The 14403-nt window shown below is 45.9% G+C and overlaps 1 protein-coding gene across 5 annotated transcripts in view; it reads left to right on the plus strand.

Annotated features, from left to right (window-relative positions):
* RIMS2 (regulating synaptic membrane exocytosis 2) overlaps window positions 1-14403 on the plus strand; it is a 2919733-nt gene that overhangs the window by 427385 nt on the left and 2477945 nt on the right. For all 5 annotated transcript variants that reach the window (XM_069621474.1, XM_069621475.1, XM_069621476.1 and 2 more), the window contains one exon: window positions 8744-8954. In XM_069621474.1, the coding sequence (XP_069477575.1) occupies window positions 8744-8954 (211 nt within the window). The remainder of the gene's footprint in view (window positions 1-8743; window positions 8955-14403) is intronic.

The raw sequence follows: 14403 nt of genomic DNA on the forward strand, positions 1-14403 counted from the left end.
CAGGCAGAATTCAGTTCCTTAAGCCAGACTTTCAGCTAACTGTCATGTTTTTTTTGTTGCTTTTTAAATTAACTTGCAATTTTACACATGCAGCTAGAATGCTGATTCTAAGTTTAAACTATAACATTTAAACAATTGCAAAGGCATGTGACACCAAACATAGGTCACTCATTTAATCTAAACATTTTCGATTTTAGTGTCTTTAAATCCAGTGCAACTTAAACTGCTGACTCCATAGCAGTTTTGTTATAAGCATTGTTTTGGGCTCTTCATTTCCCAGATTTTGTAAGCACACAAAACCTCATTCTGCCAAATGTCTGCTGGTGTTCAGTGAATATTTTGCACATGTTGCAATGTTTAAAATAGACACTTTGGCTTGCCTTCAGAGGAACACAGGGTGGTTTTAAAACGCCGGCTTTTGGATAGTGGTGAGTACTGGTACTGCACCCATTTTTGGGATTTATGAAATGAATTCCCCACCATTCTAGGTTGCATTTGGCAATCAGCATTGCCATTCCCAATGGTTTCAGACTACTGTGCGGGTAGTCCAATGGTGGTTTTAGGCAGTGTCCTTCTGTGCCCATAACATCGGCAAAAATGGGTGGCAGCCTATTCTTCCTGCATTTCCCTGTGCATTTTCTGGGAAGCTCTGGCCATCATGATGTTTTCATGTCAGTACTGCACAGTTTTGAGGTAGGGCTCGGATGCATGGGTAAATACATCCCACAAAACGCACGAGTAAAGTATATCTAGATAAATGATGGGTGCCTTTACATGTAGCAACAATTGTGTTATTATCAATATACATGGAAAAGATGCTACACAAAGAAACTCTTTGCTATTTCTGCCAGACATGCACTTTATATGCACATAATGGGCATGATTCCAAGCAATGTGCAGGTGACAGTTTTCATAGAGGTGTCCGGTGTGTTTCCAGTGGTGTAGCTTTTCGCCACCACAAATAACCTGCTGGTCAGTTCCCTTGCATGCATCAGGTTTGGGATCACACTTCGGACCACTAGGCAGCCCGCGAGCATACTGCAAAAACCACACCCCACCCAGGTGTCTCCTACCTACCCATCCCCAGCCCCCAATCTTAACATCTTGCGCACTGCATTCCTATTGGATCCCTACCCAGCCAGCACACCTCTAATGAGAAGCCAAACCGATCCTTTGCACTCCTCGCTATGCGCTCATTACAGGTTGAAATCCACCATTAGCCTGCACCCCATTTGCCAGCTAAAAGCTACCATGTCCATCCACAAGCCTCAGACTGAAAACCGCAAGCTATCTGCCACTACTCATCACTTGCCCGCACAAAAGTATGAGAGCCTGCGCTCTTGCTTCTGTGGTAGCCCCACTCCCACTTCATCCCAACTTCTTATCACCAGAAATGCAAGCCTGTGCCTGCACACACGGCCCCACTTTCTCCAAGCCACCTCCACGATCCACGCTTCCATCACATCCGCCACGCTACCACCACCCACCAACACCAGCGCGCTCAACCTCCACACTGAGCAGCACATGCAATACAGCTTTGAACCTGCCCTCTTCACTACCGCCAGACTGGGTTTACGCAGTAGGATAGAATTGCCCCCACACCAAGACACTACCACTGCCCCCCTCTCAGTCAACTTGAAGCCGGCCCCTCAATTTAACACCACCATAAACACTGCCTCACTGCCACACAACAGCCACATCTCTCAACCAGCACCAAGCCCCCAACTGAGCAACCCATCATCTCACCATTCAAACATCAAACCTGTCACTGGACCACTTGTCCCATTCACATCCAACCAGCCCCTTTTGAACTGCGCTCTCATCAATGCTCGTTCCCTGCCCGATCATGCACTAGACATCAATGACCTCATCTCGGAACACAACCTTGACGCCCTAGCCATATCAGAGACCTGGCATCTGGCTATACCTCAGGGTTACACCATCTACCGGAATGACAGAGCGTCCGCCAGAGGAGGCGCGATCGCCCTTATAGCTAAAGAATCCCTCCTCATCAGAAGCTGTAAGTCCACACTTGAGGGCCCTTATGACATCCTCTCACTCAAATTCTCACCCACTCCTGCATGCACTATCACCATCCACCTCTTCTACTGCCCACCGGGCCCCCCCACAATTTTGTAAAAAACCTACTTAATATTCTACAGGATAACCTGAAAGCCTCCTCTCAAGTTATCTTACTAGGAGACCTCAACTTGGGCCTCCTTGACCCTAACGACCCTCAGGGATCCTCACTATCCGAAGCCCTCAACACCCTAGGATTCTGTCAACGCATTACCTCTCCCACACATTCTAAAGGACGCATACTAGACTGGATCGGTGACCACAACTTTAAGATCACCAGTAGCACCATCACTCCCTGTCCTTGTTCTGACCATAACATCAACTTCTTCGCATCCCGCAGCCCACCAAAGTCAATACGACTTCCAACCTCTGCCTCCTGCAGTAACACGCAGCTCACACAAGCTCACTAGAGACCACATCTTTCCCTTGCTTAACACCCCAGAGCTCAAGCCCCCATTCACACCTAACCCCGACATACTTGTGGCAACATACACCTCAATCCTCTCTAAAGTGGTGAATAACTTGGCTCCCCTTGCCCTTCACAAATCCAAGCCAGTATGACATACATACTCCTGGTTCACATCAGACCTCTTGGAACTCCGCACAATGAAACATCAAGTCCAGGTCGCTTGGCGGAAGGACCCCTACCACTCTTTGAAAAATGGGTACAACACAAAATCCAAACAATACAAGGCAGCCACTATCACAGCAAAATCCAACTCCTTTAATTCTAGAAATAACAAAGCCTCCTCCAACACCAAAGTTATCTTCACCATATACAGGGAACTAGAATCCCCCACTTCACCACCCACCCACCATCACCAAAGACGCATAATGGGGCTCGGACATCCAAGCTCTCTTAGGAAAAGTTGCCACGCTAAATCAAATAATACTCTCTCAACAAACCACATTCAAGAACGACGTAGCCGCTACCAACGGCAACTCAATTCCTCCCCTGCCAACTTCTTCCACCAAACCTTTCACCTTCAGAGACCTTGCCGAAAGTGAAGTCTCAAAGCTAATCCACAGCCTCAAACCATCTCAATGCAAAGGCGATATTTGCCCAGCTTAACTCATCAAAGACTATGCTGATGTGCTAGCCCCTATCATCACTGCCTTCATTAACGCCTCATTCCCCTGCAGTACTGTGCCAGACAGCTTTAAAGAAGCTTAGGTCCTCCCCCTCCTGAAAAAAACCTCACTAGACCCAACCATTCCATCCAACTACCGGCCAATTACAACAGTCCCCTTCCTACTTAAAATTCTAGATGTGCAGCCTACCTGCAGGTTCAGCGATTCTTGGAGGGCAAGAAAATCCTAGGGATGCGCCAATCCGGTTTCCGCCCAGGACATGGAACAGAATCTGCACTTCTACACCTCAAGAATCAGCTTGATGAGATCAGGGATAAAGGAAATTGTGCCCGGCTCCTCCTCCTAGATCTATCCACAGCGTTCGATCTGGTCAACCATCAAATCCTCTGCCAACACCTCACTAACCATGCCAACTTTCCCCACATGCCGTTGCCTGGATTGTGTCCTTTTGGGAAGGTCGAGTCATGAGTCTTCTCAGACACAGCCAATGCCTCTCCCTCCCCATCACCTGCGGTGTCCCCCAAGGGTCCTGCATCGCCCCCACCCTCTACAACATCTTCACCAGGTCCCGCTTCAACATTTTAGACTCCCTCGGCATAGCCTACACCAGCTATGCCAATAACACAAACATCCTGATTCCAGTCTCAGGTAATTACACAGAGGATTCCAATACTCTCAAAAACATTTAATCTAGTATCCAGGCATGGATGGCAGCGAACCACCTCACCCTAAACAGTGACAAGACAGAAATCCTAATTGTCAGCACTCTTTATGCCCGTAGGTCTCTCAACTCTCAATACATTTATTTCCAGATATACCAGTTTAATTCCAGTCTCAACTACAGTAAAGACACTCAGGGCCTCATTACGACCCTGGCGCTAAAGGGTTAACGGCGCCGTAAAAGACTGCGGCGCCGTTAACCCCTTAGCGCCTAATTACGAGGTCCCTTTGCGGCTCCCGACCTTACGGCTGGTCTGGACCAGCCGTTAAAGTAGGGACCCGCAAAGGGACCTTGAAGGTAATTACGGTACCGCAATTTGCGGTACCGTAATTACCGCCTTCCCCATTCCCATTGAGCCCTATGGGGCAAAAATGGGAATGGGGAAGGGCCAATGGTGCATGGGCAATTACCGCCCGCCAACCTTGGAATGGGGTGGTAATTCCCGATTGCACCATGGCGGACTCGTTACAATACCAGCAGCAACCATGGTGCTAATAGCGCCATTGGTTACCGCCAGTGTTGTAATGAGGGCCTCAGTGTCTACCTTGACGCCACTCTAACCCTGTCCAGACAAGTGAGCGCCATTGTATCCTCGGCAGTTTATGCAACCAAAGTCCTCAATGCAGCCAGACCCTTCCTCACAAAAAACAATTTTCTCACCATTGCCCGGGCCGTCATTGGTTCCAAGACAGACTATTGTAACATCCTCTTTACAGACACCTCAGTTGGAAATATTAAACTGCAAATTATACAAAATAATGCTTTGAGAGCAGCCCTGAATATCCAAAAAAGGGTAAAACACCGCCAATGCCCGAAGGGAAGCTCACATTATCCATTGCCCACAAGTGCCTCTCTAATACAGCTCCTCCTTACCTCACACAAAGAATCACCGAAGCCCACTCCTCGAGACCTACCAGGACTCCTAACTCGGACAGACTCCTTGTGCCGAAAGTGAGAAGATCTAAATCTGGAGGCTCTAGCTTCCCCTATTGCGCCGCCAAACTCTGCAATGACCCCACCCCTGAGGGCTGAGAAATCCTACTGGATCTTTTGCAAAGGCCTCAAAACCCAGCTCTTCTCCTAAATCCCCCACCCTGACCACCTCTTCCATCCTGCTCTTAACTCTTAGATCAAGGGTGTCTCTCGCCCGGTCATCCGGAGCGTAGGGCAGACGAAGAAAAGGGCAATTCCTGTTTGGACCTGTTCGGACCAGGAGGATCTAGGGTGCAAACCCCTGCTCAGACAGCAGTTAAGAATGCACCAACATGTGTTTACTCCCTCTGTCCCCACAGGCCATCCGCACCCCTCTGGTCCCCCCTGTGATGTTCCCTTGTGCCCCCCCTTCTCACACACAGGTGTTGCCTGTTTTGCTTGATTCGTCTACCCTGCTCCCCCTGACCCTCCTCGAGCTTACTTCTGCAGGAGTCTGTCCTGATACATTCTGGTTTCACCATCACCGTCTTGTGGCCAATGCTGGTTTTGACTTTTATGGACTTCATTGATTCACAGTGTGTCACCGTTTCTCACGGTGGCCCTGAATCATGCTGTTCCCATCTTCATCTTGGATCCAGGCTTGCAACATTATGTGTTACTACTGACTTCTGCAATTGTATTCGCTCTCGCCTCTTGCTTCTCCATTTTTTTTGACTGCTTACTCTCTGTTCTCTCCTCCTCTCCCTTTTCCTGTCTCCTCCCCTCCTCCCCTTACTTTCTACTTATCAGTTACTCTATCAGAATTGTCCGTGGACCTAGTATGATAGCAAACTCTTCTGTCTCCGCCCCCTCTCCTTACTTGTTTTTTTCCTCTTCTCCCATCCAGCCCCCCCACCCTTCCAGGACTTTTCTCTGGCTCTACCAGAAATGTTGTCAGGCCTAGGATGGTAGTCGCCTGCCTGTTTCCATTTCCATCCCACTCTCCACCTCCCTTCCTTACCTATGTCTTAGCTCTTGCACTATCTGAAATGTCGTCAGGCCGAGTACGATAGTTAATTTCACGTCTTTACTATTCATGGCCTGTAAGAATGTCATTGTATTTTCCCTCGTTTCCTCCCTTGCCTTGAAGCGCTTTGAAACACATTGTGTATAGGTGCTATATAAATTAACTATCATATCTTATATCATATCATACCTAGTCAGCTATTCCGTGACACCGTGACACCTTACCTCAGTATGCTCAGCATGACCAGTATGTATCTAACACTGCCACTTTGTAACCAATGTAAACCTTACCTATGCTCTCTGTTTTACGACCAACACCTTACTGTCTGACTAGTTGTGTCTCCCCTATATGTACATGACTTTTATGTGCAACAGTGCCTCAATGCCTCGGGGCTGTATGGGCGCTTTACAAATGAAATAAATGAATACATAATGTACGCTTGACTTCTAAGCACATGTCAAAGCCAGCTTGTTTTTGTTTACTCCATATTTCAATGCGCTTACCATTTGGGAATTCGAGATGCACTTTGAAATGCCCCTTCCACCTCCCGTTTTGCGCGCTTGTGGACATGGGAGGAAAAACGGGTGTCACAGTGTGCACAGCTTTGATGCACACATTCTGATGCACTTTGTGAATAGGGCACACGTGTCTCTGGAGCAAACCAGTGAGTGCGTTAGCACATCCTCTCCTTTGGGTCAGCAAAGCCTTTGAAAATCGGGCCCTGTGTACTTGTGGCTATGCATACTATATTGTACTTCACACGCCTCCCTCCCGGCCAGTTAAAGATTAGTTGAGATTTGAATATCGATTTCTTTGAAGGTGCAGAATGAAGTCTGCAAGGGTAGATGTGTTGATGGGGATGGCGGAGAGTGCCGGGGGGGCTGGTGGGTATAGGGTGCTGAGTTGTTGGAGACTAGGTGTCTAGCTATTGGATCATAGCTGCTATTAACTGTGCATCATAGCATCTTTTGGTTTATTCAGGCTGCCATGCTACGCTCCCTGCCTTTCCTATCTGTTTACAAATATCTTTATTGTCTACATTTTTTGGGACTTCTGACTGCTGAGTCCCTGCCATCTACCTGCATGCTGCACTCTGTGGGCGCGTCACTGGATGGGGTGCGTTTTCAGGTGCGTTTTCAGAATTCGGGGGAGTCTGATACCCCTGATCCATGAGGCCTAATGAGAAGCCTGGCCTGCATGGTCTCATCTTTCTTTGTATAGTTTGTATAAGTAAAAGAAGGGCACATGAACACATTTACGCAATTTTCCCAGGGATTGCCGTCAGCCATGCAGTGGAAAGAGTGGCTTCCTGAATAAGCCTTTGGTTTTGGAGTTCAATATTTCAGCATCCTGGATAAATTGCTGGGCTTGGAGTTCAGTAATTCAACATCCTGAATGAACAACTTGGCTTATAATTCAGTTGTTCGGCATTCTGGATAAACCACTGTGCTTAGGGTTCTGTAATCAATCACCCTGAATAAAACAATGTGCTTGGAGTAGAGTAGTTCCAAATCCCGAATAAACCACACCTCTTTGAATTCAGTAGTTCAGCCTCTTGAATAAACAACTGGGCTTAGAATACAGTTAATCGGCATCCTGTATAAACAACTGGCCTTGGAATTCAGTAGTTCAGCATCCTGGATAAACCACTGGGCTTTGAGTAAAGTACATGAAAATCCTGAATAAACCACACTGCTTTGAGTACAGTAGTTCATCATCCTGAACAAACAGGTGGGCTTGGAATTCAGTATCCTAAATAAACCACTTTGCTTGGAGTTCGGTAGTTTATTATCCTGAATCAATAACTGGGCTTGGAATTCAGTAGGTCAGCATTCTGGATAAACCACTGGGCTTTGAGTAAAGTAGTTCAGCATACTGAATAAACCACACTGTTTTGAATACTGTAGTTCATCATCCTGAACAAACAGATGGTCTTGGAGTTCAGTATCTAAATAAACCACTGGGCTTGGAGTTCAGTAGTCTAGTATCCTGAATCAATAAGTGGGTTTGGAATTCAGTAGGTCAGCATCCTGGATAAACCACGGGGCTTTGAGTAAAGTAGGTCAGTATCCTGAATAAACCACACTGCTTTGAATACCGTAGTTCATCATCCTAAATAAACCACTGGGCTTGGAGTTCAGTAGTTTATTATCCTGGATCATCAATAACTGGGGATTGGAGGGCAGTAGTTCAGTATCTTGAATCAATAACTGGGCTCGTAGAACAGATCAACATCCTGGAAAAACCCCACTGGGATTGAAGACCAATAGTTTCAAGTGAATAGCTTGTTCTTTCATGCGATGGCTGCTACCTATGTCTTTGCAGCTGAAAGTGCTCACGTTTTAACCACCGCTATTGATACCGTAAGTACACTTCTTTTACCATATGCTACACTGAAGAAAGTCCTGTATTGAATAGATTTGTATTCCATGTGAGATGGTAGGCACATCTTTGAAGTACAAAAGTGCTATTTGTGGAGCTAAAGCATGTAGGTTTATTTGGAATATTCTACATTCTGGGCATGTATGCATGGCCACTAAGTAGGTTGACCAGCATTACACCATTGTGTTTGCTCCAGGATTAGGGAGCTGGTATATATATATATATATCTGAGCTTTGCCCCAAGAACATCTGAACATCACAGGTTGTGTGCCCTTTCTTGGCCCTCACATCTTGTATTAACCCATAGACAGGTTCCAAGGAGTTCTAGATGCTGGGGTATGATGTGGCGCTTTCTGGGCAAAGTTGTTTGTAACAGTTTCGATGTATGTTCACATTTCTTTTTGTTCTGCTGTTAATACATTTACTCCCCGTATGTGTAATGAGAGCACGCGCTGTAGTTAAAGAAACTGAACAAACCATGTGAACCTAACCAGAAGGCTCATTTGCATGTGGTTGGCTTTCCTCTGCAGGAAATTGCACCAGCAGTTTGAAATGTACAAGGAGCAGGTCAAGAAGATGGGTGAAGAAGCACAACAGACGCAGGAGCAGAAGGGCGAGGCCCCCACCTGTGGGATCTGCCACAAAACCAAGTTTGCGGATGGCTGTGGCCATAACTGTTCCTATTGCCAAACAAAGTTCTGCGCACGTTGCGGAGGACGCGTGTCGCTACGCTCAAACAAGGTACGCTGCCCATCACGGTCATGATATGTATTTGGGAATGCTTCTATGAGAATGTGGGATATGAAGGACATGCAGGCAAGATGCTACTTAATAAACTCCAGTAATCTTGCCATGATTTTGCATATAACGTATAATTGTGTTTATATGTTGCATTTAGCGGTGCTTGAAAAGTTTCTTGACCAGCAGAAGACATTCTGCACTTTCAGAGTCCATGAAGTGCACCCCGCAAATTGACTTTTTGATAACATGTCTGTATTGGCATTTGTCATATTTTTAGCATGTTCCAACAAAACATGAGAATAAGCATTTTTACAAAATAAATTTAAAAAGTTCAACAATGTTTTGCTCATTTACCCCCTAATCCCCCCTTACCAGAGCTGTTTCCTTTTGATACCCAGCCCCTGGGGTTCTAGAACGGTAGAAAAGTGCGGATTCCAGGGTTCCCTATGGACCTTCTCGTGCTTTGGAATTCCACTATGCCGGTTGAACACTTCATGTATGACCATATACGAAGCAGAACTACCTGGGAGTCGGCCACACAAGCCATCCGACCACCTTAAGTCCACTCTCGCAGGAACCTCTGGCAATACTGCTGACATTGTCTGCAGCCCCTGGCCGTGTCCCGCAGAGCTCCAGCATCTACGGCAGACCTTATTCTAGCTTTGTCACCATTGTATAGCATTTGTCCCTGGAGCAGCACGTTCTGTGGAGGTATCTAAATGGAATGATCATGAGTTGGCTGGTTGTGGCTTTCACTCTGGGGGGGCTGCAATGTCTCCTGCCAGACATCCGTGACAGAACCCCTAATTCCCATGCAAAATTCCCGTACCACTCTAGGAGAGGTTTCCAGGAAAAAGAGATATCTGTTTTTGGTAATCCTTTCATCCAATAGTTCAGCTCTGTTCATGAGCAATAGTGCTGCCAGGAAGTGTTACATTTTGAAATGTATACAAATCAGTGATGGCAGACAGTGTTCTGACTGAGTTTCCTGAAAACATGTAATCAATCCATCCTTTAGGACGTTTCTCACGGACATCCCTTGCCCTCCCAAGGTTGAACTCGCTTCAGCCTACCTAGGGCATTCTGCCTTTGCATCCCTACACTTTGTGTTGCCTCTTCCAGGCTTCAACCTCCCCCTTCTCACCCGCCCCCCGCCCACCAGCCTTGGAATCAGCGGGACCTGTCCTAGACATCTTTCCCAATACATGTCTTTCGTACATGCATCAGCCATCTTTTTCAACACGATCCGGATCTTTACATTCCTTGAAAGGCCAGTCATTCACCACCCTCAGAAGAGAAGCCCTATGATAGTCCTGTCAATTTGGAAGAGATACGCCCCCTTCTCAGGCCGAATAACCTGGGGAGGGCTATTTCTGGAACGTTGTTCCTGCCATAGGAGCTGCAGATTGAATTTAGAAATAATGTGCTTTATTCAAATGCTAAATTTGTTGGAAACAATGTACAGGCTGATTGACATTATACAACAATTTGGGTAATACTTAAACCTCATTTGTATGGGCTGTGTACATCCGCGACTATTGCCATGGTTCACCCTTTCCCACTACACATACATGTTTGGCTCCCCCAGACCACCCTCAGGTGGTGGTCTACAAGTACTCAGCAGCATGCACGATTTCTCAGGTGTGTCCTTACTTCTTTCTGTGCTATTTGATTGCTTCCTTTATTACCCAAAAGACCCTCAGAGGGCAGAGTGGCTGTGACTACCTAGTGATACTTTGTGGATTGGAAAGTAGAAGTATCCGCTCAAAATCTAAATGGACTAGTTATGCGTGCACAGCCTCAATGCCCCCCTCTGACTTGCTGAACCGTTTTTATTTTCTCTGCCGATTTGAAGAGGGCGTGGAACCTGGGCTTCATATGCAAATAGTTCAATAAACTACCCCTTGTGTAGATTATCAGCCTACATTTTGTAAATTACATTTTGAATGTATTATTAAACCTTTCTGTAATATCATCCTGTTTACAAACATGTGGGTCTTCTTTCACCCTGGAGTACCTTTGAAAGATACGTTTGCACTGTGCTGTTCCAAAGTAATCTCTTTGAGGCGCATCGGGGGGCCATACACATGGCCGAATGAAGGTGGAGGTTTCTGCACCGCCAAAGTTCTCTATTCGCACTTTGTCAGCACCCACTGTACTGTTTTTGCTGTTGTTGTGCTGTGCTACGCTATGCTGTTTGCTATACGTTGCCCTGCTTTGAAATGCTATGCTTTCCTACGTTTGGTATGCTACGCTGTGCCACATTACGCTATGCCATATTATATTAAGCTGCTGGGCCATGTAATGCAGTGTGGGTCTGTTAGGATCAATGTGTTTTCTTCCCTAATGTCTCTGTGCTGAAAGTTATTTAATGTAGACATACCCTTTGGTTTTCTGTTGGATTTCCCCCACACAGACTCGCCCCATCTATAACTGACCAGTACCACCTTTGTGTTATCTTTTTTTCTATTCTATTCCCAGCTTCTAATTTGCAACTGAATTGCATTTTGGGGTTTTAGAGTAGTATTGCTAATTTCCTTTCTTTGTATCTTTTCCTTCTGTTGTTTTGTACTAGATTATGTCATGTTATGCCATGTTCTGTTAGATCATGATTCATTATGCCATGTCACAGTATGCCTTGTTGCTATGTCTAACCCCTAATAGTCAATACCTTGACAACAACCACAAGGCTACATGCGCTTTGTTGCTGCCAGAAGGTACCATGTAGCACTCCACAAACCGCTGAAATAAAAAATGCACATATGCAGGTCTCAGTTCCTCAAAAGGGCAAATGCGAGATGGTCCCCAAAAATGATGATGATTTGGATTCCTCCAGGTTCATAGTGCTGCAATAACAGGTGTATTATTGCCCAATTTAACGGGACTCAAGGATGACGGATGAAGAGCTGGCTTGGTCCTGCTGCTGCATTTGATCTTCAGAAGTGCAGCCTGCCCCATGCCAGAGACAAACATTTAACTTGTGACCCATCAACCCGGTGCCCTCTTTTAACAGGACAAGATACCTGCAGCCCAGGACCGAGGAGTGTATAAAAGAATAGGTCTTGCAGATTAACTCCCAGAAGAGCCCAATCTCTGCCCAAGAGGAATCCCGTCTCCCACACCACTACCACCCCCATTTACTTTAATGATTTATTTTACATTTGTTAAGCGCACTAAACCCAGAGGCATCAAGGCGCTAGTTACATACAATAGAAAAACAGAAAAACATAAGGCGCTTGATCAGGTCAATTTAAGAGCAGGTACAAGTGGCACACAACTCCAAGCAGGATTCGCAAACTTCCAAGCATCTATGACCATGGCACTGATCTCAGTTTGAAGCCCACCATTGTTTAAGAAGGCCTGCAGTTTCACTCAACTTTTCTGCCATGGAAGCTTGCCATTCGTGGATCTTTAAGGCTTAGGGAGTAAGTAGGACAATTGCTCTCCTGTCTCTTGTGCATTGTTTTAGCACAACCACACTAACACTAGCATCCAGGCATCGCCGACGACATAGGAGCCTTACCAGCCCCAAGCTAAAGACCTACTACTCACATCATACTCTAGGTTGCCTGGAATTGTAGTACAGCTTTTTCCTCCACCTGGGGGGCGGGATCGTCCCTGGGGGCAACCCACCCCCTGTGAAACAACTCCTCTCCTTCATGGCAGCCATCATTGCCAAGAAGACACGGAAATGGTGAACATTGCACTTTATAAATATTGCATAACATAAGTCTGAACGGAATTAACCTGCACACCTCCCCATTATGTGATGTACTCACTATAGCAACCAGTCTAGTAAATACTGGCAGTTTATAAACTATTTGTCAAACTTTGCTCACACGGGAACACCTCTTTGTCCGTTTTTAGTCTTTTGCTCCATTGGAGTTCCTCCTTGTTACCACTTCCCAGTACAGTCCATTGTCTAAAGACGCAACCAGCCGTGTTAAGCTATACTCCTACAACGTACACTTCCCTGTGCAGTAGCATTCTCATATTACACACACAACCATACAGACACGTCGAACAATGCTGCAAATCTCTTTGAGACACAAGAGCTGTGCAGTTACATAAAAATCCAGCTTTTTGTGTAAATAGTAGGGATTCATCCAACTCTAACTGTGTCCCTCAGGGAAACATTCAGGCTCCACCATACTGTGATGTTTCATGCACGGATGTAGCCGTCACAGGGCAGGAGACTCAACTGGGAACCAAGAAATCTGGGACCTTACAAATCGCATCACACTCTCACTTTAAGCTTACAATGTACATGGACCGGCCAACTCCGTACTGTGTTCACACAGGTGCTGCACTCCAGTTCTCTTTCCCATGTACCCTAGCGCTGGCCCCCCATTCCTCTTTTCCACACAGTCACTTCAGACTTAGAGGCAGGCTTAGAGAGTGTTCCATAAAGAATGTCAAATTAATTCAGCTGCATTGTTAAGATGAATACAAAGAACATTTATAACCTGGGCATTTCATTCTAGAGTTCGATCAATCGTAGTTGCTCCACTACTTTATTCCTCCGAGAATTAGTTGCTCTCTTAAAAGGTGGATCTTAAGTACATTACTTTTGCTTCAAAATAAAACTTAGGTGGGGCTCAATTTCCTTTAAAGCATTCAGTTGCATCTTCGTGTTGATTTCCTTTCAAGGGTTCTCAGGGACTAACTGCCAAATCATGTCTCCCCCAATTAAGATCTGGCCCATTTGGGATGAAATAGATATCACTCAGTTTGCTCCAACCTCAAGAGTTCCCCCCCCTTCATTAACCCTGAAAGGGCTTTAACGCTGACTTCAGTGCACTGAATATGGAAGTGGTATGTGACGAGGCTTTCAGTGAGCCACAAGACCTGTCCAATATGTTTTCAGTTTTTATTGTAAAAATATATAGGGGTGGTTCCTGTATCCCACTGTTGATGTAGAATTTTACAATTGACATTAAAATACATTTCCATTTACTTAAGCAATAAACCCGGATTGCAGGGATATTACCAGGCCAGGAATGCCTGGGCGACTTCTGAGCCCTGAAAATGCCTTTGAGGTTCTCTGATAAAAGTAAAGCACTGTGAAAAACCGGAGTGTATTCTCACTCCTGTTTCCCCTGGATCCTCTTCTCAGGTGGCCAGGGGACACCCATCACTGTTGGATCCAGAACCTGGGGATGGACAAGCGAGGGAGGATACTTGGGCAGATGGTACTTGGAAATTAGGAGTGGGGTATCCATGGGTGAAATATGGTATCGCCTGTGTTCTACGAACAACCAATCTACCCTTATCCCTCCCACGACCTCAATGGGTTGGTAAAACATCTTCCTTCATTTTTCCACATGTAACATCTACTGATACAGAAACACAGTATTCCCCTTTCCCCTGTTATACATCACATTCTCACTCAGCCTTTATGGGGTATTTTCAATTTCATACCATTCCCCCTCCCCATTTCCAACATGTA

Source organism: Ambystoma mexicanum, chromosome 5q (assembly GCF_040938575.1).
Source record: "Ambystoma mexicanum isolate Mex_15411 chromosome 5q, UKY_AmexF1_1, whole genome shotgun sequence".
In the NCBI taxonomy this organism is placed as follows: Eukaryota; Metazoa; Chordata; class Amphibia; order Caudata; family Ambystomatidae; genus Ambystoma; species Ambystoma mexicanum.